Raw genomic sequence first — 27,989 nt, 5'->3', positions numbered from 1 at the left:
TTCCTTCTTTCAGGTTTCAACCTAAGGCTGCCGACTTTGTTCTTCCTCCTCTACCCGTGCTCTGTTTTTGTACTTCTGTTGTGTGAATTATTGGTCGCCAAGCGTCATCGTCGATCTTCCACCATTGTCAAAGCTAAAGAGGTAGAATCGTAGATCTGTAGTATTCTTTCTAACTATCCTTCCCTCTTCCCTATTTCCTTCCTCTTCACGGGCTGTACCATTCCATTTTGCTTCTTCTTCCTCTTTTTCAAAACAAGCATGAGTTCCGGCTCGCGGCTCAAATGCCAGTTCTAACTGTTCAACATATTCCAACCCCTCAAGCGGTCTGATCACTGGAGACCATTTGTTTTGTATTAATTTTTCCCTTGAACATTTGCTCAGGTTGAATGGGAGTGCTTGATCAAGAACTGACTACAATGATTGATGATGAAGTTGAAGCTCTGAATGAAGAACTGTCAGCATCTGAATCAGAGTCAGAATCGGGAGAAGAAGATGCAAAATTGACTGAACCATCTAAAAATGCAATATTTAACAGAGATGGTCTCCTGGATAAACTTGGAGACATAAGCTGGCCAGAGAACGTGGAATGGGTCCACAAACTCTCCATTGATATTGATCAAGAGCAAGAAGTAGATGTGAATGATGACTTGGCACGGGAGCTTTCTTTTTACACACAGGCATTGGAGGGAACTAGGCAGGCTTTTGAGAAGTTCCAATCAATGGGTGTTCCTTTCCTAAGACCTCCCGACTATTATGCAGAAATGTTGAAGACAGATACTCATATGGAGAAGGTGAAGGGCCGGCTGTTAGCAGAGAAGAGGAAGATGGAAGAGGCCGAAGAAAGAAGGAAGGCCAGGGAGGCCAAAAGATTGTCTAAAGAAATTCAGGCCCAGAAACTGAAGGAAAGAGCTAAGCAGAAAAAGGAAGACATAGAATCTGTTAAGAAGTGGAGGAAGCAAAGGCAACAGAGTGGTTTTGCTGGGAGTGGCAATGATGTTGATCTGGATTTGAACTTTGAGGATGGGAAAGTATTTGAGAGGTCAAACAAGAAAAGGCCTGGCGCCTCTCCAGGCGACCGGTCTGGAGGTAAGGCAAGGCAATCTTTTGGACAAGGGAAGAAACAGAAAAAACGGGAGTTCAGGAATTCTAAATTTGGTTTTGGAGGTAGGAAGGGACTGAAAAGGCAGAATACAGCTGAGACAACAAATGATTTTAAAGGATTCAAGAAGAACTCTGCCCCTGGAAATAAGAGGAGAAAGAAGTAACATCATCTTGATATGTAATCTCCAGAGGAAATATTACCAGGTCGTCTATTGGCTATTTTGTTTAATATATTCTGTAATTTCATTTTAGAGGATGGCTTAAATCTCACATGCTATGCTATATCGTGGGTTTTAAAGTAGTTTTTGCAAAATTTGTTTCATTCTGATGCTTTGTTCAATGGTCACTTTATGTTACCTTTTTGTGTTTGTTTGCTTCTCTTGCTTTAACAATCAATTGCGTGAATTTTCCTGCTGTGAATCGTTTGTGGTGTTGATTGCTGTTCATTCTTTGTCCTTGTTTATTCACTTCTCTTGTGGGCTTGTCTTGTAGTTCAAATCTAAGATGTTGAGTAAATTTGATAAACCCAATGCTATGCGTGCTTGCCATTTTCATCGTGGCTTTATTTTTGCCTGATTCTACACTTTGAATGGTGCTTGTCATGACAGTTACAGTCGAAATTCGATCATTTTGAATTATGATAATACTAGTTTGATCAGCTGAAAGAAATTTGTTAACTTTTTGATAAGGTTTTTTTAAAAAAAAAAAAAAAGTAGAGTGAGCTACTCCATCTTAGGTCCTAAACGTTATAGCCATACAAGTCATGATTAAAAGTTGCCAAGTGAATTTAATGTTTTGTACAATAAAAGCAGAATTATATGGGTGTGTGTTTTTCTGTAATTTAAAGTTAGACTTTTATTTTTGAAGAGAATTTATCTTTTTATTCATTAAGAGGATCTAAAGTTGTAACTTTTTGTGATTGTTGGTAGCATCATGTCTTCCAATTTGTGTTTGTCTATTGTAGTGTTGATGTAACTTTTGAATGTTATTGATGGATGTTTTAGATGTTTTTGGATGTTGATGTATGTTTAGATATGATGATGTTGTTTTTGCGATTTAATTTTATTTATATTTATGCTTTTTGTTAATAATTTTATTGTTTTATTTTCATTATTTTGATAAAATATGTTAGACGTATCAAAAATTGTATTGGGCTCTTAAACGTGTTGAAGGTTTGCGGACTGGTCCTGGACCCGTGAGTTCAAGGGCCGTGTAGGAAAATGAGACATTTGTATTATGTAGGCCGAAATGAATAAATAAATAAATCTTGAATAAGGTAAAAAAAAAAATGCTACTAATCTTATTAGCAAGTAAAATTACAAATGTAATCAAGAAATCACTTATCTGCCCTTCCTGCTGAAGCTTCATTCCCTTCAATTTGCAAGCCTGATCCTTCTTCATAAATGATTTTTCTATAACTTGAACACATTGTGATAGAAAATCTCAACATTAACCACAGCATTAACATATGAATTGCTAGGCTTGTTTTTCACATAATCCATAATTTGTTATGTCATGGATTTTTTATTTTCTTCAAAAATATTAAGAATGGATAGAATGTATTTTGTTTGCTTCTTTTCTTAAGGAACACGATAATACCATGTATGAATTTTACAATTACATATGTGAATATCTTCAAAACAATGAATACCCGTAGCTTTTTACCCCAAAAAATCAAAATAGCAAGTAATTACAACAATTAGAATAGAAACAATTATAGGGTTCAGCTACTTTTTTTCTGACTGTATAATTCGAATCTAAATTCTCATTCAAATAGGCAAGGCTGTAGTACCATTGGGGCAAAATTAACCATAGAATTCAACAGACATCTCTAACCCAAACTAAAAAGGGACCAAAAATCTTCACTCAACAAAAACAACTATAAAAACTTAAGGGCTTATTTGGTTTCTTGTTTAAAAAAAAAATTGTTTTTAAAAACATAAAAATAATAACACTTATTTGGTAATTTGTTGTTAGTTGATTGTTTAAAAAAGTAAAAATAGTAATATGTTTTTAAAAACTAAAAAAATAATAAAAAAAATTACGAGACTGTTTGTTTTTATTCTCTGTTTTCTTGTTCTCAGAACAATTTTATAAAATTGTTTTTTAGAACAAGTTTTGAAGACAAAGAAAAAAGAATTTGTTTGGATAATAATTTTAAAAAATCATGTTAAAAAAATAATAAAAAACTATACTTGGTTAGTGATAGTTGTTACTAATAATAATAAGTAGTAGATAGTAGGTAAGAAGAAAAGAAAATTTTTAAAATTTTTCAAAACAAAAAATAAAAAAAACAAAAACAAAAACAAGAAAACAGGTATAAATTGTTTTGGTTTCTTTTTTGTTTTTTAAAACAATAAACTAAAAACAAATTACCAAACAAAGTTTTTTTATTTTTAAAAACAAAATTATTTTCAAAACAAGAAACCAATCAAGCTCTATATTTTTATAGTTTTGTTTTTGTGTTTTTTATTTTTTGTTTGGAAGAATTTTGAGAAATTTTCTTTTCTTCTTATTTACTATACATCTCTTATTATTATCAGTGACAACTATCATCTACCAAATATAATTTTCTATATTTTTTTAAACATGATTTTTTAAAATCATCATCCAAACAAATTCTTTTGCTTTTTTTTTTTAAAAAAATTGTTGTAAGAAACAATTTTATAAAATTGTTTTGAGAACAAAAAAACAAAGAAGAAAAACAAGCAGGTCTTAAAATTAAAGATGAAAGCAAGATCTATAGATTGGGGAACATTTAAATGAAAGAACATACGTATGTGTTTTTTTCAATTTGTTACAATATAATCTTATTTTGTCCAATATTTAATGAGTATAATTTTTTTAATTAAATATGACTAGATTTTGGGATATATTTAATTAAATTAATAATATTTTATGTCTATTTAATTATATTTTATATTTTTTTTCTTTACTCAGTTATATGATAAGAAGAAATCTCGCTATAAATTCTACTCATATCCTATGTTATTTTACATCCTATATTAGATTTAGGAAAAAGGAAAATTGGAAAACAATACGTGTGTACAAGAGATGTGAAGAGGCTGAAAAGGAAAATAAAATTAAAAAAAAAATATAAAGGGTTATAAACTTGAACATTAAGCAGTGGTGGTAAAGGAATAACAAGGTTTGAAAAACTAAACCAGTCACTAAACCAGTTGAAATAATAAGTTAGATCATGGTCAATTCAGGACTAAACCGGTCATGGTTTCTGAAATATAATTTAAATAAAAGTTTCAAAAATATTCACATTTAATTATAAAAATAATTCAAAATAAGTAATATTTAAAATATATTAAAAAATAAAAATAGGATATGTATATATGGTGTATTATAACATAACAAAGCAACCAATACATTTTAGCTGCCCTCGGCTTCTTCAAACATAGGGAGATGGTTACATGGAAGAATGTCCAGTGCAATAGAAATACTATTTTAATATTTGCACCCAAGATCTGTGAAAGAACTGGAAGTTTTTAATGTGTTTTATTTGGCGTCAGATTCTTAGTTATTCTATGGTGTCTTGCATGTTAGGATGCTTTTATTGTTGTTTATCATATTAAGGAACATGAACTTTTGGTCTCTTATCTTGAAAAGCATTAACTCAAATGGATAATTTAAATGTTAATGCAGAAACGAAGATGATCGATTCCATCAATACCAATGCTCAATGAATCAGCAGGACAACTTGACATTAAATAAGAGTTTGCAAATCTATCTTGGCCACACAATGTATCATGTAATACTGTTAACTTGCTCAGAACGGTTTATTAAAGTTGGTTTGAAGAAGAATTCTGGTTCCCAGCCATTAATCCTTTTTTTTTTTTTTCAATCTCCAAAATTTACTCTGTTGAATTTCTAGAGATAGTTGGGCTATTTTAGTTTAAATTATCCATTTGAGTTAATGAAGTACTACTTCCGGTCCTAATCATAAGATCTAGTTGACTAATTTAAGTAACTTAAGAAAACTAGTTAAATTAGTTATTTGTAATAAATAGATATTGGTTTTCTTAAAATATCCTTGCTAATCAAGTGTATTGGCTAGAGCAATCATTATTGTAATAACTAACTTAGAAAAAAAATAAATAAATATGAGAAATAAAGCATATTAGAGTCTTATATTTAGGACTAAAATAAAAATCAAACAAGATCTTATATTAAGGACCGGAAATAGTATTTTAGTAGAAAAGTCATAATTATTACTTATTGGATGTGAAGTGAAACCTAATTTTTGAAACAGGCAAAAGTGGATAAACTCAGGTATATAAAACTCTTCCTTCACCAGCATACACAAGAAATCACTACGAAAAATAAAGAAAGAAAGTCTTAATGTAGATAAGTCATTTATATTCATAAGGACCATGATGGAAATAAATCCACCCCTACCCACTATCCACTAGGGATTTATTTATTTGGAAGTTCGAGATGAAATCAAACTCTACTTAGAAAAGGGAGAAAAAAAAAAAAGCATGCCATATTGTCACATGATAAATAAGATAGTTCAGCCACAGGGAATTTACACAGAACAAAAACATGTTTTACACAATTAAAAGATCAGCAATTCAGCATCAATGGAATTAAGACCAATCAACACTATGAAATCCAGAGATGGGCGCTGAATGGAGATAAAATCCTCATCCATTGGAGTGGTTTAATCATGATAGCATATACAATTTCCAATAATTGACTCAATTCTTTCGGAGATTTTCCTAATTTTGGTTTAATTTGACCTCCACCATTCAAGCAAGCTGGGTCAATTCACTATAGTTAAATACGTATCCAATTTCCAGGCCTCATGGAAAGCACAAGTAAATGGAATTTCTCGTCAAAAAGAGACCATGACCTGAAGGGCATGCAAGGATCTCCAAGAAATGGTATTCACATTTCCTACTTTAACTTTTCCAACAATATTTTGCAGGTCTCGGAAACCATAACAGAGCAAATTTCAACACTGTTTTCCCCTTCATCTGCATAGACAATAAGACATAATACCGAGTCAGAGAAAAACAACCTGTAGAAACTATTTAACAATTGTGACATCAAGAGCCCTGTGGCTAGGGTACAGGACAGTATCAAGTTACCAATAGTAATATTTTGCGAAGGATAACTAATGGATACTGAATATAATTAAACATTTTTTTCTGGATTATTAATTGGCACTTCAAAAACAGGATTAAAGGGGGAAAGGAATCTGCGGAATTGAAGGCCATGTGGGGTGTGGGCAGAGAGGAGAATAACTAAGCTCACGCACTAGTCCTTCCAAAACTTTAAGCAGCACAAAACTTATTAGTCCGTAATTCATAAAATCATGAGTTTAAATCTCATTGTCGATATGAAAACCTTATTGGTACACGATCTGTAAGTATTTTACTGGGAAAAGAAAAAAAGAAAAAGAAGTTCATAGATGCAAAAACTGATGCTATCTTCAGTTACATTTTAACCTCATAGTGACGTTCTCTAATGCAATGATTTCCCAGTAATTTTTATATTTTTTTATTTGAATTATTTTCTTAATAATTTTTAAGCAGAAAATTGATTTTATTTATGTTCTGGTCTATTTCAAACAAAAATTTTAATTCCTAATTTTAAAATAATAAAATATGTGCTGTTCTAATTAACTATGAACAGTTAAGACGAAATATATAGTGTAACTTTTTTTTATCTTTTTTTGGCTTTTTAATTGAAAGGTGAAAATTTTAATTCTTAAATAATATCATAATAAATATATAATACAATTAATAAAAAATTTAATTATATATAAAATTCATCTATATACTCCCTCCGTTCCTTATTATAAGAAACATTTGATGCTTATGGCATGTTCCTATATATAAGAGACACTTAAAAGTTATTTCTACTTTTTTGTGTTGATTTTCTATTTTACCCATATTTATTGTCTCCAACTCACACTCTCTCTCCCTCCCACTTCTCTTTCTTTTAATAATTTAATTGTTCTCTCTCATGTTCTCTCTCCTTATTAATAAAGGCATTTTTGGAAAAAAAAATTATATTTTTTACACATTAATTGTTTTTAACTAATTTTAACTGCTTTTTTGATCAACGTAATTCGGTTATTCGTCTCTTATAATAAGGAATGGAGGGAGTAATATCTTAATTAAGAAAATGAATAATCTGCAAAGAAAATAAATTTTATAAACACATGCCTGGCGTAAAATTTCAGCAAGAGCCAGACGATTGGTTCATCTTTCGTGGAGACATTAGCGCAAAATGTTAACTAAGATAAAATAGGATATGAGTAGAATTCATATGAAGATTCCTTTCTTTAATCTTAAATTAACGAAAGAAAAGAAAATATATGAAAGCTGATCAAATAGATATAAAATATTTATAAATTTAATTAAATATATCCCAAAATCTACCCCTTTTTAATTATAAAATATATATAATTATCAGATATCGTAGGGGAGAATAATAGATGATAGATGGATATTATATTGTAACAAATTGAAAAAATACAAAATATTTTTGTATGATTAACTTATTTTGAGACAAAAAAATCAATGATCTTTAAGATAATAAAATATCAAAAGATTATCTTAATTTTCGCATGAAAAATCCTTTAGTTGTTCAAATTTAAAATTAGATTTTCATCCTGACGGTTGAATTTTCATCCTTATAGAGAGGATTTTCAAAAATTTTCTTTATATAAGATATTGGAATCTTGGGAATGAAAGACACCAAAAGAGAGACAGAAGTTGGCAGAGATACTGAGTGGCCGGTGATCTAAACAGTGTTTTGCATCTTAGAGGTATATATAACGCGTATTCATTCAATTTAAAATCGCACTATGAATTTTGATTGCTTTTAATGTATTCATCTCTAATTCTGACTCTTCTATTGTTTTTTCTGAGTGAAGAATTTTAGTTATTTTAGTTGAAATAAGGATATCTCAGGTTACATCAGGCTTGACAGTATTCTCTTTTCAGGTCGGAAAAAGTTAAAAAATAACATTCCTAACAAGTGTACTTCTCAATATTCAAATTTGTGTTTTCTGATAGGTGAGGTCGCTATCACCTCAATCAATAGCTAGCTGAAAATTTTTTAGTCTTTTTTATAGATAACTTTTGAACTTTATAACTACATCTCTTCCAATTTTTTCCAATTAAGTTGCTATTTTGATTTTCTTTTTTTAGGAAAGAAAGGCTATGGAGTCTCATCGTGTTGAAGATATTAGCATATACGAGTGCAGACTTCATAAATGGGACCCAGCTATCCAATGCGATTTTCTTGATGGGCATCCAGAATCTCCTCCCCCAGAAGAGGAATACTTCCAGTTCAGAGTCGTTTTAAAAGAACGCTATTACAATATTTCAAACATGCATCATGACAGAACAGCAGATACAAATACTACTGAGTACGACTTTTTCAGCATCCCATACGCGTCAAGGAAGGAAGCAACGGATTATATGATTTCTATTCTTAATATTCCGGAAGCAAATCGCAAATCCATGGCGCAGCAAATTCTGGATTATATGGACTTCGTGCCTGATCTTGACAATTCATACAACTTGTTCGTTATGATGCTGGTGAATGTTGATATTTTTTATCACGACTGTGATAAAGCTATAGAAAGAGGTGCCAAGGAGGACCAAGGTTGCAGATTGAAAGGAGTGAAGATTCAAGAGGAAGAGGTTGGTGAATGTGGAATCTGTTGGGAAAATTTTAGAATTGACACGGTTCAAATGCCTTGTTCCCATTTGTTTCATGGGAACTGCATTTTAAGTTGGCTTTTGAGGAAGAATAATTGTCCCATGTGTCGCTTTCAAATGCCTTCAATAGGGACGGATTCCTAGCCGGTTTACTTTTAAAATACAATTTGTTCTCCAGGTTTATTTTTGGGTTGGTCTATTGTATTGGGTTCTTTCAGCTTTTTTCAATTGGGCTAGATATAATGGGTCGGCCATTCACTTGAAAAAAAGTTGTCTTTTTTTTTGTCACTGGCATGGCTACCCTAAAAAGGAAAAACAACAACTCTCCTCTTCATAGACTATTTTCCCCTTGAATAGTGAATACAATAGAAAAACATAAATCAGGGAGAAAACAAAAAAAATTCTAATAATAATAATAATAAGACCAATAATCTTGTTGGTCAAATGACGCCTCATCAATCCGAATTTTGAATAAAAATAAAAAATCAGGATATTTATTCCATTTGTTTAATTCCTTTCGAATAAAAAAGAAAAAAGATATAGACAAAAAGAAAGGAGAATGGAAAAATTTCTATCTCAACAAATCACACGTAGAGATATTGACAAGACACAAAGTTAGTTAATGATATTTGATAACTGCTCAATTGAGCAACAGCCTCTAGACCACCCAAAAAGAAATATTTCCTCCTGTTCAAAATTTAAGCTAAATTTTATCCATTACGTTTATCAAGAAAGTAATGTATAAGGCATATATTTGTTTTTCCTAATATACCCTTATTAATGAAGAGAATAAGTAAAGTAATAAATGAATTAAAGAGAAAAGAATATATAGGGGTAAAATTAGAAAAAAAAACTCATTAAATGCGTGGATAAAAGTGAATATTATCTTATAAAAAAAACCCAACCCTTTTAAAAAAGTTTAGTTTATATTTTGAACCGAAAGGAGTATTTATTATTTGACCCATATCTTGACATAAGAAGTCCAGTGGGAACAATACTCGAAATGGCAATCCATAAAAAAACATTGATATTGAGACCAACTAAAACAAAGCTATAGCTAAATATCTCCTTCAAAAATAGTTTTGTTCCATCCGCTAGAGATTGAAGGGCTCCCAAAAGACTGACGTATCACTGAACGGTTCAAAATGTTAATTAAAGTGAGTTAAAAACAATAAATTTGTAATATATATTTCAATTATATCTTTATTTATAAAGAACATACATGAGAGGTAATAAATGAAAATGTATTGCAAAAACATAATAACTAATAAGTGACATTATTTAATGTGAATAGAAATGGAAAGATATGTTTAAAATTTCAGGAAAAAAAATTTGTCTCTTATATTTAGAAAGACAAAAGTATTGTTCTTTATATTCAAAAAAGAAAAGAAAAGAAAGAACGGAGGAAGCGTGTGTTTTTAAAGCATATCCTACTGCTTGTGCCGATCAAACAGGCTTATTTACGTGCATATTTATTAACACATAGTTTCTGGTCAAAAAATATTAACACCTTGTTTTAAAGTGAAATTCTGTTTATAATATTTAGAGAATTCAAACATTAAATGTATTATTAACTCTATGTATATGTTCGCCTGAAAAGAATGGTTGCTCTTAAATTAGACAAATTTTCACTGTCCTTTGAACACAATAATTTTAATTTGAGCAAATTTAAAATAGTAAACTACTTTTAACCATTTTTTAATATTTATAAGATATTTAAGTAAGACTTATATTCAAGACCTGAGATAGTATTTTTTTTATGTTTTTTATGTTAAATCAATTTTTAATAATTTTTAAACAGAAAATTGATTTTATTCATCTTCTAGTTTATTTGGGAAAAAAAATTAAGATCTAATGTAAAATAATAAAATATGTACTGTTCTAATTACATACGAATAATTAAGATAAATTATTCATCTGATCAAAGTGAAAAAAAAAAAATCAAAGTGAGGTGCACTTAATATCATAATAAATATATAATACGATTAGTAAACAATTTAATTATTTCGAAAATAAATAATTTGCATAAATTTTTTTTTATAAACACATGCATGGCATACAATTTCAGCAATAAGCCACGCGGTTTATCTTTCGCGGAGAGTGCAATCTGCTATAACTGTTATTTCACCAATAAAATTATGGGATGAAGAATAATATCTTCAGAAAATCATGAATATTCAATAGGGAATAAAATTAAAACCTAAGCAAAGCCTAAATCAGGGGTTGGGAAAGTTTGAAATGAATTTGAAATGTGAAATAAGTAGGTATGAAAAATACATATGTTTGTACCATAAACACTTTTGGATCGTCATAGGTGAGACCATCTCATCCCAATATGACTGGGTCTGAGCTAAATCAACCAGGACAGATACACTATGAACAATCTTACTATGATACTATTAAGTTTAGACTTGACTTTTTAGATCCCATAAATAAAAATGGATGAAGCAGGATGAAAGATGCATGATTATTATTTCTGGGTCAAAAAAACTACACATACCTGCGCTCACATGCATATAGGCCTATTACAAGATGTACCAACCAAGAAAATAAACAAGAAGAAAACACACATTACGGCCAAATATAACTAACCACTTGGCACAATAAAGCTAATGTATTTTTCACAGGAGTGGCGGTTGGGAATCAGAGTTGAACCCCGTTAAAAGATCCTTAGAGTACTGAAGAAAATCCTTTAGTAAGGTGTCTTTCTCTCTACTTTTTAGATATCCATGCAAGCCTAATTGGATAATCTAAAATCTATATCACATGTAAATATTGACTTATGCACCCAGTACACTTCCTCAAATCAGAGCTAGGTCCAAAGTTGAGCAAGAGAGAAACAAAGAAAGAAAGGTAAATGCCACTATGATGGATTCAGTGGCAAGGGATACTCTTCTAATCCAACCTCAATAGATAATTTCGCCACCTCAAAAGGTCTGAGAAATGATACAAGGATTGCTGAATGATGGGTTTGTTACACTAAATTTTCCCAATAATTTGGCCCAAGTCCCTGAAATTTTTAGATACGACCCATTACTATATTATATACTTAAACTACGCCCAACCACATGGAAAAGCATGACATAAATTCAAGTCAAATAGATAAAAGTTAACAGATATAGAAAACTGCTTGAACTTTATTGAGATTCAAAAATGCAACAGGTCGAAATACACTTCCATGGCTGAGCTCAGTGTTACATCATCATCAGCATAATCCATTACATAATAGTGTTCATCACAAACCTCATGCACCTCATTGTTAGCAAACTAAACAGACCCAAAGACGTTCTTCATAGTTTTCTTCAGCAAATCCTTGCTTGTATCCTGAAGACTCGTAGCCCACAATAATTGAGATTTCTTGTTGCTCTGTTAAATGTCCAGGTACATAGTGAGAAGTATCATGATTTACCACCACTCAATTATATCACCAGCCATATACAACCAGTCGCTTCAATAATTCTGTTATTTTGTTAATTTGTATTTTGAGATACATGTACTGCAAAGTATGGAAAAGTAGTTGAAATTTGAACAAGACAATGCACAAGCAAAAGACAGAGAATTTAGAACAGGAATACATGAAATCCCAAACTTCAATTAACAATACATTCTGCCCATATGCTCACAATAGCTTTATAACCCATATTTTAATTCACATAACCCATATTTTAATTCACATACCTCATCAAACTATGACATTAATTTTAATCAACCCAATGGTACCGATATGATATACTGTGTCATCAAAGCACTGGACTCCAGACTACGATCACAGCAATCTAACTAACCAATGAAGACAAACAATCATAAGTCAATAGCTTTGGCTGCTTCAGATTTTTAATACCATGATAAGCTTATTTTTTACAGAGCGCAGAGCATGAAAGGGGCACTGAGCAGTTGATATAACATTTGCCAAGTTTGAATATTCCTTAACTTGTACGTGTCCTGACCTTCAATTGTGAACAAATGGGTTTTTAAGAGATAGCAGAAAATTGCGCTGTGGCGCCAAATGAAACGTTGTAGAACCTAATAGTACAAGAAGAGAGCACATTTAGGCTCGGCCAAGCAACTGGAATTTCACATCACTTATCAGGATTAAACATACACCAACTGAAAATGATTTTCGGAGTACTGCATTCTAATTCAGATTTCAATCACCCTACCTAATTAAGTTCACAATGGCAGAGGGTTATCTTTGATATTGGAATACTGACGCATGCATGAAAAATTAAAATCGATTTGAAAAGTAACATATCATTAATAGCAAACACATTTAATGCCCGATGTATTCGTTCTTAAACATTCGAAAATATGAACATGAGTTAAGATAGATGCTGTTTTCTCAAAACGCGCACACACTGAGAAAGAAGTTACAGAAACCTTCACCATTATTTTCTTCGACGTGGAGTGTTTCTTGAGGATCAGCTTTCTTATTCTTCCTTCCAGCTCGCTTCTTTTGTAGCTTTACCAGCTTCTTTCGACTTCTCTTGCCCTTTCCCATCAGAATCAGGTCTTCAATGATGGCAGCTGCCACCGTTTCTTCGTCTTCATCTGAATGGATTTTGGTTCTGAACCTCCCACCCAAAAACCGAACAATGGCCGATTTCTCACTGGCTATCGATGATGTCGCCATGGAGAATTTTCTTGTGTCCTTCTTAGCAGAGTGCGTAGCCTGTGAAATTGGAGGCACGTACGGGTTCTTGATTCTTTTCTGTTTTTTTCCCAACAAAGAAATGACAGGTATAATAGCTAATAACAGAATTTTGGACCCAAGTTTACTGGAGTTTACTAAGCCTAAAATAATATTATTTGAGTTAATAAAATGACAATTGATTAGATTTATTTATTTTTTTTTGAGACGAGATTAGATTTATATTTTAGTAACTCTATTTTATTAGTGTGATTTATTTTGTCTTTTTGTATATTTTTAATTAATTATATTATTATTTCAATCATAATTATGCTATTTTCAATTTAATCATGTTTAGATAACTTATTTTTAAAACTTCTATCTCAATTGGTTTAATGACTGATATAAGAATAAAGGTAGAGTTTTTAAAAAAAATTTATGACAAATTTAATATTTTAAATTATTTTTGTTAATATATATAAATTAATTAGCAGTAAATTTTATTTAGCATAAGGGAGAGTGTGCTTTGATTTGCAATTAACCCCATGGTTATTACTTATAAACTATGAAAATGGAGATGGCAAAAAAAAAAAAAGCTTTAAAAATTGAATTGGACAGTTGCAGCCCTGAAAACAAAGATCATTGGACAGTAGCTACTACGTGTCATAACATCCTATTTTATAATCTTACAGAGTCAATTGTGAGGTAGGGTATATATTTAAATAATATATAATGATTTATGAAAAATTCACTGAATTTTAAAATTAATTTTGTACATTAACAAATTGTTTACAAAAACCTAGATCAAGTTACTTATATTCATTATGTCTTTTTTTTGCTTCATGTAAATTTATAATTAAATGTTATTAAATACTAATATTTTAAAAATAGGACACACGTGATTATGTGTATTTGGAGAATTTGATATAATAAATATGAGAAATTTGATGTAAGTATTGTCCTATATATTATTTAGGAATGGATTGAGTAATATTAAAGGTGGTAAATATTAATTAGAAATATTTTACAATTTTAATAGAATGAGCCATATAAATATTATCCATATTTTGATTAGATCTTAGGGTTAAGATAACATTTACAGAAAAATTTTATTTTCATGCAGTAATTAAAATATTATTAACATAAAAAATATGCTTCCTTTTTTGGGAAGGGAAAAAAAAAACAGAGAGTGACCCTCCCCCTATATTACATTCTCTTATAAATCCTCTTTCTGCCTCACTCCGCCACAAGCCCTCTCGTCCGCCGCGCCGCATTATCCTTCTCCGTTCTCACCCACTGACAATCTCTCCGTACTTCACTATTTTGTCTCCTTGAATCTTTTGCTCTTCTTGCCTTCGTCCGGTTCTCCCTTGCATGCACAACAATCGTTTCACACCACCCCGCCTGCGAATACACAGACACATTGTTTCTTTCTCTCTGCTCCCTCTTTTTTGTCTTCTTTCCCCTTTCAATATATGTGCGTGTCACAAAGACCAGTCCAAAACCCATTTTCTCTACACGGTTCAAATTTGAATGATCCAAGTTTTTATTTGAAAGATAACCACTTTTTTTTTAAAAAAAATAATTTTTATTTAAAAATAAATAATTACAAATATTAAATCTGAATTGTTCAAACTAGACTAGCATGGCTCATTAGGGATAAGGCTTCCATCACATCATAGCCCTATATATAATCATAATATTATTTTATCTCCTGCATTTTTTTTCATAATATAAACTATATTCTATTCAAATCAAAATAAAAGACAATGGGAGAACTAATTCCCATCATCAAACCCCTCTTACTGAACAAGAGGTTGATTAAGAGTGCAAAAATTTTCCTTCATATTATACGAAGACTTGGTTAAGAAATCAACAATGCCTAAGTTTTTTCTAGAAATGTGATTAATTAAAACTTGCCCATCGCTATGAAAAATCATCCTACTGTCCCCTCTACTATATCCCTAAATAAAAGGATGTTACCTCCTGCATTTCAATTAAAAATAGCTTTAAATAATTTATTTATAGATATTTGTGTTTGTGACTTTGTATATTTTCATTGAGAGTTTTAGATTAATTTTTCTTATATAAGTTGAGGAGTAATAAATAACTCTAAAAGTTTTCCTAAATATATGTGAACTGTGTATGGTTGTGTATAATTGATTATTTTAAGATTTCAATTACAAAATATCGAATTGTATAACATGCTTTGATTTGGTGTATTTATGCTCTGAATCATCTTGTGATAATTATAATTTTTAATGTTTTGTTCATAATAATATATTAAATATTACAATGGCCTTATTATTATTACAGGGAATTTCAATTATATTGAAACAATATGAAATGACGTACTCCGCCCTTTATACTAAATGCATGTGTTCCATAGCTAATTTTCATATATTAAAAAATTAACTAAGTTAATTATTAATAAAAATATTTATAATTTTCTAAATATCTATTCAATTATTTGTATTGAAAATTGCTTCTGTTAATAAAAACTCTTTTTATATATGTAATCAATATGTATAATTTGAAAAAAAAGATTAAATTTTAGAGATAGTGTGAATTGATATATATTTCATATTTAGTATTAAAATAAATCTCTCAACTTCCTATATTTATTACAAACGGGGTAGAATGTAATGGAAAATGGGGATGGATTAAGACAGGGTATTAAAAAAAATGGTTCAATAAAGTAATTAATTATTTTAAAAAATGTCGTTTTTAATGATGAAAAATATTGATATAAATCCTCTTTCTTTCTCATTCCCTACTACAAGCTCTCTCGTTCGCCGCGCGCGCACTCACGCACAACAAACTTTTCATCCTTCACCACTTTGTTTTCTCGCATGTTTTGCCCTTTTTGTCTCGCTCCTCTTCTCCTTTACATGCACAACAATCTTTTCACACCCGGTACACAAAATAACATATCGTGTATTAGGAGGATTACAGTGAGATTTTTTAAAAAAATAATAATAAGTCCTAATAACAAGTAGGTAGTTATTATTTACTAATTCAGAAATTGTTATTCAGCAAGAGCTCTTGCAATATTGAACTGTATGTGCACTACGATAACAAAGTCCTAATAACAAGTAGATAGTTATTATTTACTACTACCTCCTATCCTAATTATAAGAGCCAGTTGACTAATTTGAAGAGATTAAAGAAGTAAGTTGAGTTAGTTATTTGTTCTAAATATGTGTTGTCTTTCTTAAAATATCCTTGCTAATCAAGTGTATTAACTAAAACTATCATTGTTAGAAGGATTACTTTGGAAAAAAATATATAAATATGAGAGACAAAATAGATGGGAGTCTTATATTTATGACCAAAATAAAAATCAAACAGGATCTTATGTTAAGGAACGGAGGTAGTAATTCAGAAATTGTTATTCAGCAAGAGCTCTTGCAATATTGAATTGTATGCGCACTACGATAACAAAGCTTAGGGGAGTCAATATAAGCTCTCTCCGACGCTTGGTGACTCAACAAAATGAAGAAAACATAAAAAACAGGCCGGTGCTCGAGGTGGACGATGCTTTTTCAATTTACCAGAGACAGATAGCGTGTAGGGGAATCTTAAAATTCCAGGATCACAATCTTGTGGAAGGTTTCATGTGCAATCTTGACCATGGTGATCACTTGACAGCAGAATTTTGGTGCTGTTTAATAGGACTGAAAGGGGGTTGGGACCTTGAAGAAAGGGACATTATACTAAGAAGTGACTCATAGGAGGCCATGAAGCTCATTGCTGGAGGTGACAATGAGCTACACGACGACAAGTGATGCAAGAAATCCAGAAAATGATTACTTGGGATTGGCGAGCCGAGTGCCAAGTTGTTAGTAGAGAAACAAACCAAATGGCAGACGATCTTGTAAAGATAGCTCTGAACGAAGTGAGAGGTTTGCAGATCCTGGGTACAGTGAAGACGAAGACGATATGCTTTATGCTGTTAGGTAGTGTTGTTTGTTTTCCACATTATCAAAGAAAAAAAAATTCAGAAATTGTCATTTAAGATTGCTCTATTATCATAGAAATTTTTAATGACTATATTTTTTATTTAAGACTTCAAGCTATACGTGTATTACACGTATATGTTCATTCATTCCTAAGTGAACCTCCATCCTTGATTGATGACCCCTCTTCCTTTATGTGGGTGTGCCTAAAATATTCGTGTACCTTTTTTGGTTTGGAATAATTCTTTTATGTAAGTTAAGGAATAATAAATAACTCTAGAAAATTTCCCATCTAAATATGAAGTGTATATGATTATTATTAAAGGACATTTAAATTAAATTGAGACAATATGAAATTCAGTAAAATTAGTTAATTTAATTATTTACAAAAATTTATCTATTAATTTTTTCAAATATCTTAGTTAATCATTTATATTAGAAATCGCTTCTATTAATAAAAACTCTTTATACTCTTTTGGTTCTAAATATAAAACCCATTTTATAGTGTAAATTGCACTGCAAAATAGGTTTTATATTTAAGACCGGAAGAATACATGTGTAATCAATATATATAATTTGAAAATAAAATTTAAATTTCAGAGATAGTGTGGATTGATGTTTCAGTAACGAAACAAATCTCTCAACCTCCCATACTTAGTACTGACTACGTAGAATGTAATGGAAAAACCAAGGAGCAAAAAACCGGACCGGAGACTAAACCAGTCGAAATAGTGAGTTAAGGGTCATTGGTCGGACTAGAGGTCAGACTGGTCATATTAAAATAATATAATTTTCAGAACTTTAATTATTTGGAATATCCATCACTGCTACTAAATAACAAATCAAAAATTAATAAAAATGATCATAAACACACCACAAGTTTCAGCCTTTTAGAACCATTTCAGAACACAAATTTGGACATCATAGTATCACACATGCTGGAACTTGATGGTGTGCCATTCTCAATCAATCATCATTCCCATTTCTAACACTTTTAATTATTAGCTAAATAGTAATAGAGAGTAGAAATCAATCAATCATCATTCTAATTTCCAATATCAACTACACAGCAATAGAGTTTTAGTGGAGAAAGCACAAAACAATCGATCATATTCATCATTCTAACACTTCTAATATTGTTTATTTGTTTTAGTTTTTAAAGAAAAAATCTGGTGAAAGGCAGAACAAACCTCTCGGCCAATGGAGAAACTCGAAAGGCAGAGGCAATATGTGAATCCAGTAAAAGGCAAAAAGCAAAGTAGAAAGGTAGAACTCTCCCCTCACTTCCCATTTCCCAAACCTCTCGGCCATGGAGAAAGGCAAAAATCAAAGGCTCAAAGCAGAGACATTTATTTTCAGCCAAGGCGAGCAGCAAGGGATCTGGGGTAAGGCGAGCTAGTGATATTTATTCTCAAGCAGAAATCTCTACTTAGCTGGAGATTGAAGGATGCTAGATGCCTTTTAGTTTCAGGCAAGGCGAGCAACAAGGAATCTGGGGCAGGGAGCACGGTCGAGAGTTGAAACGAAGGAGGGAATGGAAATCTTGATCAATCACCATGGCTTCATCTCTACTAAAAGTCGACTACTACGCTGCAAAAATCAATCAATCATGGCAACTTGACGGCGCCGCAAGGGATCTGGGGTAGAGAGAAGTGGAGAACAATCAAACTCAAACACTTGAAGATGGGAATGGGGGAGGGAATCTGCAATCTGGCCAGGAGGAGGGAAGGACCAAGGGGAAAATGATCGAACGACAGTGTTCCAAGTTTTTTTTTTGTAAAGTATAAGACAATGTCGTTTTGGTCATTGGTTGGGACAAAATATTAAACCGGTCAACCCCCAAACCAGGCTGTTGACTAGTTTAATATCGGTCTGACCGGTTTTTTATCGATTCTACAGGTGGCCAGTTTTATTCATGAACCAGACCGGACTTTGGAGTTTTCCAGTTGAATCAGCCGGTCCAATCTGGTTTTTTTTTCCTTGAAAAAAAGGGGATGGGTTAAGACAGAGATAGGGTTGTGAAAAAATGGTTCAATAAACAAAATTTAATTATTTAAAAATGTCATTCTTAACGATAAAAATAATATAAGCTCATTTAGTAGGAATAATGGAATATTGATGATTTTCGATTCGTGATTTTTTGAGGTTTAAACAAATTGATACGGACTTCTGGTTAAAAAAAAAAAAACAAATTGATATATACATTCCGGCAAATATATTCCTTCGATCCTGGACCACGATGGGCGTGAGCGAGGCACGGGCGCGTCTGAAACCTAACCTGTAACGAAGAATTCCCACTCACCATTGTTTTCCTGCGAAATCAATTGGGATCATTTAGCATAGGGTTTTTGCTTCATAGAGGTGAGCCACATCATCCATATTATCTATATAGCCATAATATTTCCTTTTTTTTGTTTACCATTTTATTATTTATTTGATTTAGGGTTTTGTGGAATGAACGGAATTTATATTTGTTTGTTGAAGGAACTTTGTGTTCATGATTTGGAGATTTTTACGTTTTATTGTGCACATCGTCCCATGCTTTTTGTTGATCTATATATGTAAATCTGTACAATTTAATTTGTTTGGATCCTGTTGTGCCCCTTCGGCTGCTCATTGTATTCTTTTGCTTTCGGAGAAGATTGAATCTGAGCGTTTGAAGAAACCTCACTGTGTTTGATGCAAGGGAATTTATATAATTGCAATTTTAGTTGTTGGAGTATTCTGGCTTTCTGCATGTCTGGGAAATTGTGTGGAGACCCTCTATTAGGTGCTTAATAATGCCAACTAGCAATATCCTTGATGAAGAAATTCGAAATACTGAAGAAATCGATATGAAGTTGAAAATACCAGCTATAGGTTCAAGGGTCCGTTTGTTTGAGATTAAGGAAAAATGATTTTGATTAAGCTGGATGAGTGAGCTATTGAGCTAAATACAAGGGGGTTTGTTGGAAGAAAATCTATTTTCAGCTCATTTTGATAAATGGTTTTGATTAACTTGCCAAAATCACTTACCAAAATAAGCTGAAAACAAATTTTCTTCCAACAATCTGATGGGATAGAATAAGGAAAAGAGAAATATAGAAGTGTTTTAGAGAGAATTAGAGGTAGGAATCAGAGAGAAGAAAACCAGAAAGGAGAGAAGACATGAGGGACTTAGAGAGAAAGAGATGAACAAGAGAGGACACGAGAGAGAATTATCTGAATAGTGCACTGTTATTACGTAGGCAATCTAATCTGTACATTTGGGGTACCCTTTCTTGTGTATTTATAGGCCTGGCTAACAGAAACTAATGGCATTTAAATTAGTATCCTATCTAACGGCTAGTGGCTGTTACCTACCCTTGTATTTAAAATTAATTACAAGAATACATCACAATCCCCCATGTTTTCCTTAAAATTCTCCCAACAATTCATTCATGCAGCTTAATACCTTTTTTTTTTTGTTAATATTAAACAAATGGGTTCTAAGTTTCTCATCAATCCTGTGAAAACTTTTTATTTAGTTATATGGAAGTTAATTCTATTCTTGTATTATGTGTCCTTGCAGCTGAGATAAGGCATTGTTATGGGTGCTCCTAAGCAGAAGTGGACACAAGAAGAAGAAGCAGCACTAAAAGCTGGAGTTGTTAAGCATGGGGTTGGAAAATGGCGGACGATACTTAAGGATCCAGAGTTTAGTAGTGTCTTGTATCTGCGGTCTAATGTAGATCTTAAGGTTTGGCTCTACTGGGATATCTCTATGTTTGCTTTCTTTTGTTTTCTCTTTTTGTTGGAGTTCAGTGTGTCAAGAATGTGTGAATTTTGCATTACTATATGGGATCATCTGCATTGCTATTCATGTTGCTTATTTCATATTATTTTTCTATGGTATAGGATAAATGGAGAAATCTGAGCGTAATGGCAAATGGATGGAGTTCCCGGGACAAGTCTAGATTAGCTGTTAGAAGGGCACATCAGGTCCCAAAACAAGATGAAAATGTGATGACTGCCCCTTCTGTTGCAAGTGATGAAGAACTTATGGATGCCAGGGCTCCTCAAGTTCCTAGAGATATGCTGCAGATTCCTGGTCCAAAGAGGTCTATTGTAAGGTTGGTTCTGTTTAATTTTCCGGCAGTGTTTCATTTAATTACTCCTCTCAACCTGGTTGTGGCATAAAGCTTTGAGTATGTTCTGATGGATTTTCTTCCAGTGAAGGAGTTTTACTGGGCATGAACGGCTGTTTATCTAATGTTTCATGCAATAAATTTCACTTAATAATGCAGTTAATTAATATACTTTTGGGAATTGGTTTAACTACTAGAACAAAATAAAAATTTATATTCCCTCCGTTCCTTATTATAAGAGACATTTGATACTTATGGTATGTTCTATATATAAGAGACTTAAAAGTTGTCTCTACTTTTTGTGTTGATTTCCTATTTTACCCATATTTATTGTCTCCAACTCACACTCTCCCTCCCATAATTTAATTGTTCTCTCTCATGCTCTCTCTTCTTATAATTGAGGGCATTTTGGGAAAAAATTATACTTTTTACACATTAATTGTTCTTAACTAATTTTAACTATTGATCAACATAATTTGGTATTTGTCTCTTATAATAAGAACGGAGGGAGTAGTATTTCTTCACTAATCATTGAAAAAAAAAAGGAGTTCTATTGCAAGGTTTGTTATTTTTCAAGGAAAAAAAAATAAGGGACTGCTTCATTTAATTAATTCTATCAACCTGAGTTGTTGCTAAAGGAAGCAATTCAGTTTTAAGAATGCTGTTCGATTTTATTCCAGTTAAGCAGTTTCTCTGAACATTAATAGTTGTTTCTTTAATGTTTGCATGCGATGATTTCCACTTAATAATGCAGCGTTTTAAAGATAGGGAAACATGGTGATTGAGAGAGTTGAAATGAGGCCCTGTCAATCCAGTATCTACTACTTTAAGTCTCTCTATATTTGTGTTATTAATAGTTGTGGATCAGCTTTATAAATATTTTTTTGATCAAAAAGTTAATATTATTAGAAGATTTTATATTCAATGAAAATTGGCCTTTATCAATGTTAAATAAATAGATACTCATGCACTCACTTTTATTATATATATTATTGTTCGTTACATAGATTGGATAACCTTATAATGGAAGCAATAGCTAGCTTGAGGGAGCCTGGTGGTTCCAACAAGACAAATATTGCAGCTTACATAGAGGTAGAGTTCATTTTTGAAGTCTAAATTCTGTTTTGTCTTCTCAAGTCGTTTGATTCTTTGGCAGATGTTCTGGTTTTCTGACTTCCTTGATCATAGTAGGGTCATTTTTTACAAACCCAGGACAACTGATTATAAAATTTCTTTGTTGACGAGGATGAGAAGCTCTCTTAACCTTGTGGTTTGAATTGTAAAGAAGCTCGCTGTCTTAATTTATTATATATCAATTGAAAGACATTATACTATTCTCCTTTCAATATTTATTCTTTCATATTCTTAGTTGAGCTCCGATTTTTTGTTATCTTTGTGTAATATGAATGGTTATGTTCAACTGATATCAGTTGTAGTTTTAGTGAACATTGCTTATTAGGTTAAGTTTGAGTACCTGGTGATGACGCATAGTATATCTTGGGGTGTATCATTCAAATTTATGGATGCTGGATGGGGCTTTAAAACAATAGAAATAAAGGGGCCAGGTATAATTTTGGTAAGAAACCAATAGGAATCTGGAATTATCATAAAGCGATTAAGCTGCCACATGCTAGTGTTTTGGGAAGACCTTGTGTATTTTCATTTTCGCCCCCTCAACTTTCATCTTTCTAAATTTGTACATAGTTTTAACAATTGCTACCTTTTGACAGTAAAGAAAGTTTGTGAAGAGGTTGAAGAGATGAAATGGTTACTGCAAATATATTTTGATTATTTAAATTTGTAATTTTTGATGACGCTTATAGAGGCATTTCTGGTACAGATATCTGAACTTATAAGCTATATTTTGTTTTTCACATGGCTGTCCATTGTATAGGCAAAGTAAACTGGTATGCATTGTTAACAATCTTTGAATTTTTCCTGATAGGACTGTAATTTTACCTTATCAACTTTGAAATTTTCTATAGCAAGTTTATAAAATCTACAAAATCTTAAGTATGAAAATTATAAAATAGAATAATTGGAAATACTTATAATTGAATATCTTTTTACCGCATTAGCTTGCTCTACTTTAAAAGCAAGGTCCTGCTTTTAAATAATAGTAATGATTAAACATACCTCCAGCTCTTGTTTTTAGTTTGATCTCGACTTCTTCCATTATTTACAAATAAAACAAAGAATATCTGAAAATTGAAATTCTTTCATAGATTTTCCTCTACTTCTTGGTTGCTTTATATTGTCAAGGGACACAAATGTCTTCATTGAATGCTAAAAGTTTATTTAGATCTGCTGATAGGACTGTAACTCCATTTCTTTGCCGTGGCTATGTCAAAATCCTCTGAAAGGATCTGATGAATTCTCTACTAAAGTTACCTGATAGTATTGATAATAAATATCTATTTCTGATTGATATTTATTAATAATTTTTTTCAAAATATGAATATCTGCTTGGAAGCTATCTTGTTCGGTATGATCAGTGAAGGACGCTTCAAGAATATGAGATCCCTTTGAATCATGTGTATTACATTTAAATATGGAATAAGTTAAGATTCCATGCCTTTGAGATCATTCTATGCCATGGAGGGTTTTGTCATTTCTTCTTATGATCCATTTGTTCAGAAGCCTCTGGCTATTGGCGACTTTTTCATTCCTTACATGATAGTAATGATAACAATGCCCCTGAATATGATGCGACTTCCACACCCTATGTGGATTTCTTTTTGGTGTTTATGGAATGATACTACTATGTTGGTTGTGAAACTCAAGTTTTTAGTATCCGTTTGGGCAGAATGATGCTATGGCTTATATTTTAAGACATGTTTTTTGTAGTGTTTCCAACTCAGTTGAATTTCATTGCAAAATAAACTGTAGGACCAATATGGGGCACCTCCTGATTTCAGAAGGTTGTTGTCGACAAAATTGAAATCATTGACTGCAAGTGGAAAACTGATCAAGGTATATTTCAGATATGCAATTTTTATGATGGTCATTATCAATGTTCTCTCATCACATGAATTTAATCTGTGCAATTTCATCTATTATTCTACAGAAATGGGATTTTCCCTCCTGTTGGCATCTAACTTTTGCATCTGTAAAACGCCCATTATTGTGTCTATGAAAGTAAAGTCAAAATTCCATTCTAACCTTGACCTCTTTGCTAACTTCTACTTTCAAGCATGTTTTTTCCCTAAACGAGCTTTAACCAAATGCACAGGTTTTGCAATTTCATTTTCCCTTCAATGAAGTCATTTTACCAGTTGTGATAGTTTATAACGTAGAAGTAATGCACTGTCTTTTTTATCAAGAATTTTACATTTGTGCTAACTGCTATAATACGCCTTAAATATATTGATAATGGAAAACTCTTAGTGCTATGCCTGCACCTTGCTGAGAAGAATAGCTTCTTTTCCTTAAAACGACTAACATGCTGGTATGACATCCTGAAAGCTTGGTGACAGTTCCAGTGACCTTTAAGAATACTTTGGTTTTGGAAGAAGCAAGAGCTATGAAGTGTTAAGTATTGTTGAACTCCTAATAGAAAGATACTCTACTGGGTTTTGAGAAATTGGTTCTGGCTCTTATTTGAAGTACGGTGATTTGGTCTAGAACCCTAAGAGGATTAGGAGGAAATCATATAGAGAACAATGTGAGTGATGATTTCTATCTCTTCAATGGATCAAATTTTGTTTGACAAATCTTTGGAGAAACTCTTGTTATTTTAGTCTTGGAAAGGGGGGTGGATAAATGATGTGGCAGAAGTTCCTGTAGATGTGGGCTTGGAAGGGAATTATTAGAATTGACCTAGGATAACTATTTTTGGGTTCATTTTAGCAATATGGTATATTTCTCCACTGTGCTTGGGACAGGGAAAGGGTGTCTTATTAAATCTAAATTGGGTTTATGTGTAGAATTATGAGGGGACAGCTTGGCCTTGATTCAAGGCTTTGGGATTATTTTTTGACACAATCTTATCCTGGGGGAATGGGACCCTGATTTTGAGCCAGCTTCAGCCAGTGTTGATCTGTAGCATGTCAATTAACTTTTTAGGTCGCCATGGAATTCTATGATTGATTGTTTATCCTTTTTTCTGATCCACCCATTAACACATGCAAAGGAGATTCCTTACCTCAGGCGAGAAGAGCAAGGGCAAGAAGAATTGGACAGGAGTAACATAAGGCAGGTCTTAAGACTCAATTGCAGAGGCTCCTTCGGATCCCACTCTACTGGATCAGGGAAGCTTTGAAGGTCAGGGATCCCTGTAGTGACAGACTGCTTCTTGTGCTGGTCAGAAGGGAAGCACTTGAAAAGAATTCTGCATAATTTAGGTGCTGGATATGAGCTGATGGCTGTACATTTACAGCACCCCCTCCTCTTTGACTTCATAGTGAAGGACCTCTTGGCTCAGTTTTAAGATGTGAACATGGACCATATATTGACATGGCAGTGCCGGAGGCTTAGTTTCTTGGCTTCAGCTTTTCACAGGAAGGATTTCATTTTGAATTCCAGAAGTGCAGGAAGCGCAGAATTTATGTATCATTGTTCATTATCATGGTGATCATATAGCTGGCCTAAAAATCACCAAGGACTGTTAATGGACAGGTTGGCTGGATTCTTGGATAGTTTATACCCAATCCTCGAAGACCATCCTTGGCTCCTTGATACAAAAGGAATTGGAAAAAAGAAAGGTGGTTCCCTAATTAACTGGCAGCTTTTGATGTTTGATAGCTTAGGTGAATGCTTGTAAACTGATGGAATCCAGACCTTTGGCCCTAAATCAAACCGGAAAGGGCCAAAGTTTACATCAGAGATCAAAATATGGGCAATGTGTTTGCTGAGTTATGAACGTCCATGAAAGCAACTTAAAACTTTTCAGCTGGCTGAGATCCATAGATGAGTTGAGAGGACAGATATATAATGTTAGTAATGTCAAGTGCATCTACATTTGATAACAATGAATAAGCTTAGAAACTGATGCAGGAATTGAGTCTCTGGTGCACGCTTTTTGTAGATTTTATCTTCATTAAAAGAGTTTCAAATCTAGCACGGAATCTTCTGAGGATCAGGTGATGGACACCAGAAGAGCTTCACACTCATGGATTGGAGAGAGAAAGAATGACAAGCTAGAATGGTGAGAGAAAAATACCAGTGGCTTTTTAGCAAGGGACTCTTATAACCAACCTAGCTCTAAAATTAACTCCTAGTTTTGTTTATAACCATGTGACCTTTACATGCATTGTGGATTCTGTATTTATTTGTCAACAGGGAAAATAGTTAATTCAATTGGGGATCTTTTTGTATAAATTCAATTAGAGATCTTACTCTTGGTAGTGTTTGGTTTTGCAGGTGAAGCGAAAATATAGGATTGCCCCTATGCCATCATACCCAGACCGAAGAAGAAACTCATCCGTGTTATTATCAGACGCCAGGCAGAGAATCTCTATGAAGATAGACAAGGATGAGGCCAATGTCATCACAAAGTCTCAGATAGATTCAGAACTAGCAAAGATAAGGTCAATGACAGCGCAAGAGGCAGCTGCAGTTGCTGCTCGAGCAGTTGCAGAAGCAGAAGCGGCCATAGCAGAAGCTGAAGAAGCAGCAAAAGAGGCAGAGGCTGCTGAAGCTGATGCAGAGGCAGCTCAAGCTTTTGCAGATGCTGCAATGAAGACACTTAATGGAAGAAACACCCCAAAATTGGTAAGTCGTTTATTATCTATTCATCAATCATTATCAGTATGATGACAAAATCTTCATGTGTTCTGAGCAATGTGTCTTATTTCTTTTCCATGCAACGTACAGGACTTGCATATAGTTTAATATACAATTTATGGCAAATCTCATCGTTTAAAAGTCATGAACCATGGCTCAGGTTTTGTGAGACATGGGAAACATGTCTAGTTTTTTATTTGGTGATAATTTGTCTCCCCCCCCCCCCCACAAAAACAAAAAAAAAAAAAGAAGAAAAAGAAGATTCTTCCCCAAGCTAAAGGATGTAGAATGAGATATTTTTCTTAAGCTTGGATAGATTAATTTTTCAAGTGTCTTTTCCATTCAAGTTGGTCATCAGGGTTGGGGGTTATAATCTTGTCTAAAACCATGCATGTGATAAGATCACATGTGGCTTCATTTGGGTGAGATTTGATATTGCAGAGGCAGTCCGTAGAGCTGATGCGAGCCTGATAGGAATGAATTAGAGAGGAGCAAAGGATCAACGCTAAGGACTGACAGCCAGATAGATATTTATCATTTGCTGATGTTGTTTATAGTGTACATATATTGAGGGTCTTTCTCATGATCTGATGCAGGATTCCCATATATCGATAGGTTTTGCTAAGGTTTTGTACACATTTATAGAATTCTAGTAGATCCCGAAGAGATGGTGCTTTAATGTATATTTATTGCTCATCAAACATTGTCAATGTACCATTGTAGAAAGCAACTCAAATGATCAGTTCGGAATTCAGCTGAAACTTGCAGCTTGGTTAGTTTA

The 27,989-nt window shown here is 32.6% G+C and overlaps 3 protein-coding genes across 4 annotated transcripts; all 3 read left to right on the top strand.

Annotated features, from left to right (window-relative positions):
* LOC114738175 (probable rRNA-processing protein EBP2 homolog) lies at nt 1-1,407 on the top strand. Its single transcript, XM_028926197.1, has 2 exons — nt 1-141; nt 382-1,407. Exon 2 carries the CDS (start codon nt 387-389, stop codon nt 1,263-1,265), a length of 879 nt encoding a protein of 292 aa, XP_028782030.1. The 5' UTR covers nt 1-141; nt 382-386; the 3' UTR covers nt 1,266-1,407.
* Nucleotides 383-27,989, top strand: LOC114738174 (telomere repeat-binding factor 1-like). Of its 2 annotated transcripts, none has more exons than XM_028926194.1 (9): nt 383-392; nt 4,623-4,633; nt 19,714-19,739; nt 20,929-21,096; nt 21,255-21,469; nt 22,492-22,576; nt 24,374-24,457; nt 26,846-27,196; nt 27,650-27,989. In XM_028926194.1, exons 4-9 carry the CDS (start codon nt 20,947-20,949, stop codon nt 27,677-27,679), a joined length of 915 nt encoding a protein of 304 aa, XP_028782027.1. In that variant the 5' UTR covers nt 383-392; nt 4,623-4,633; nt 19,714-19,739; nt 20,929-20,946; the 3' UTR covers nt 27,680-27,989. The 2 variants fall into 2 exon arrangements, with proteins under 2 accessions (XP_028782027.1, XP_028782028.1); XM_028926195.1 differs by lacking the exon at nt 27,650-27,989 and adding an exon at nt 27,299-27,435.
* On the top strand, nt 8,289-8,936 carry LOC114738170 (E3 ubiquitin-protein ligase RNF165-like). Its single transcript, XM_028926191.1, has one exon. It carries the CDS (start codon nt 8,289-8,291, stop codon nt 8,934-8,936), a length of 648 nt encoding a protein of 215 aa, XP_028782024.1.

The sequence above is a fragment of the Neltuma alba genome, unplaced genomic scaffold (assembly GCF_004799145.2).
Source record: "Neltuma alba isolate B1F8T4 unplaced genomic scaffold, ASM479914v2 tig00013553_pilon, whole genome shotgun sequence".
Lineage (NCBI taxonomy): Eukaryota > Viridiplantae > Streptophyta > Magnoliopsida > Fabales > Fabaceae > Neltuma > Neltuma alba.
The sequence above is the reverse complement of the archived record's forward strand: the minus strand, read 5'-3'. Positions and strand labels throughout refer to the sequence as shown.

Coding starts and splice junctions, on each gene's coding strand:
- LOC114738175 (XM_028926197.1), top strand. CDS start 387: ATGGGAGTGCTTGATCAAGAACTGACTACAATGATTGATGATGAAGTT.
- LOC114738170 (XM_028926191.1), top strand. CDS start 8,289: ATGGAGTCTCATCGTGTTGAAGATATTAGCATATACGAGTGCAGACTT.
- LOC114738174 (XM_028926194.1), top strand. CDS start 20,947: ATGGGTGCTCCTAAGCAGAAGTGGACACAAGAAGAAGAAGCAGCACTA. Junction 21,097..21,254: donor GGTCTAATGTAGATCTTAAG/GTTTGGCTCTAC, acceptor TCTATGGTATAG/GATAAATGGAGAAATCTGAG. Junction 21,470..22,491: donor CCAAAGAGGTCTATTGTAAG/GTTGGTTCTGTT, acceptor TTCGTTACATAG/ATTGGATAACCTTATAATGG.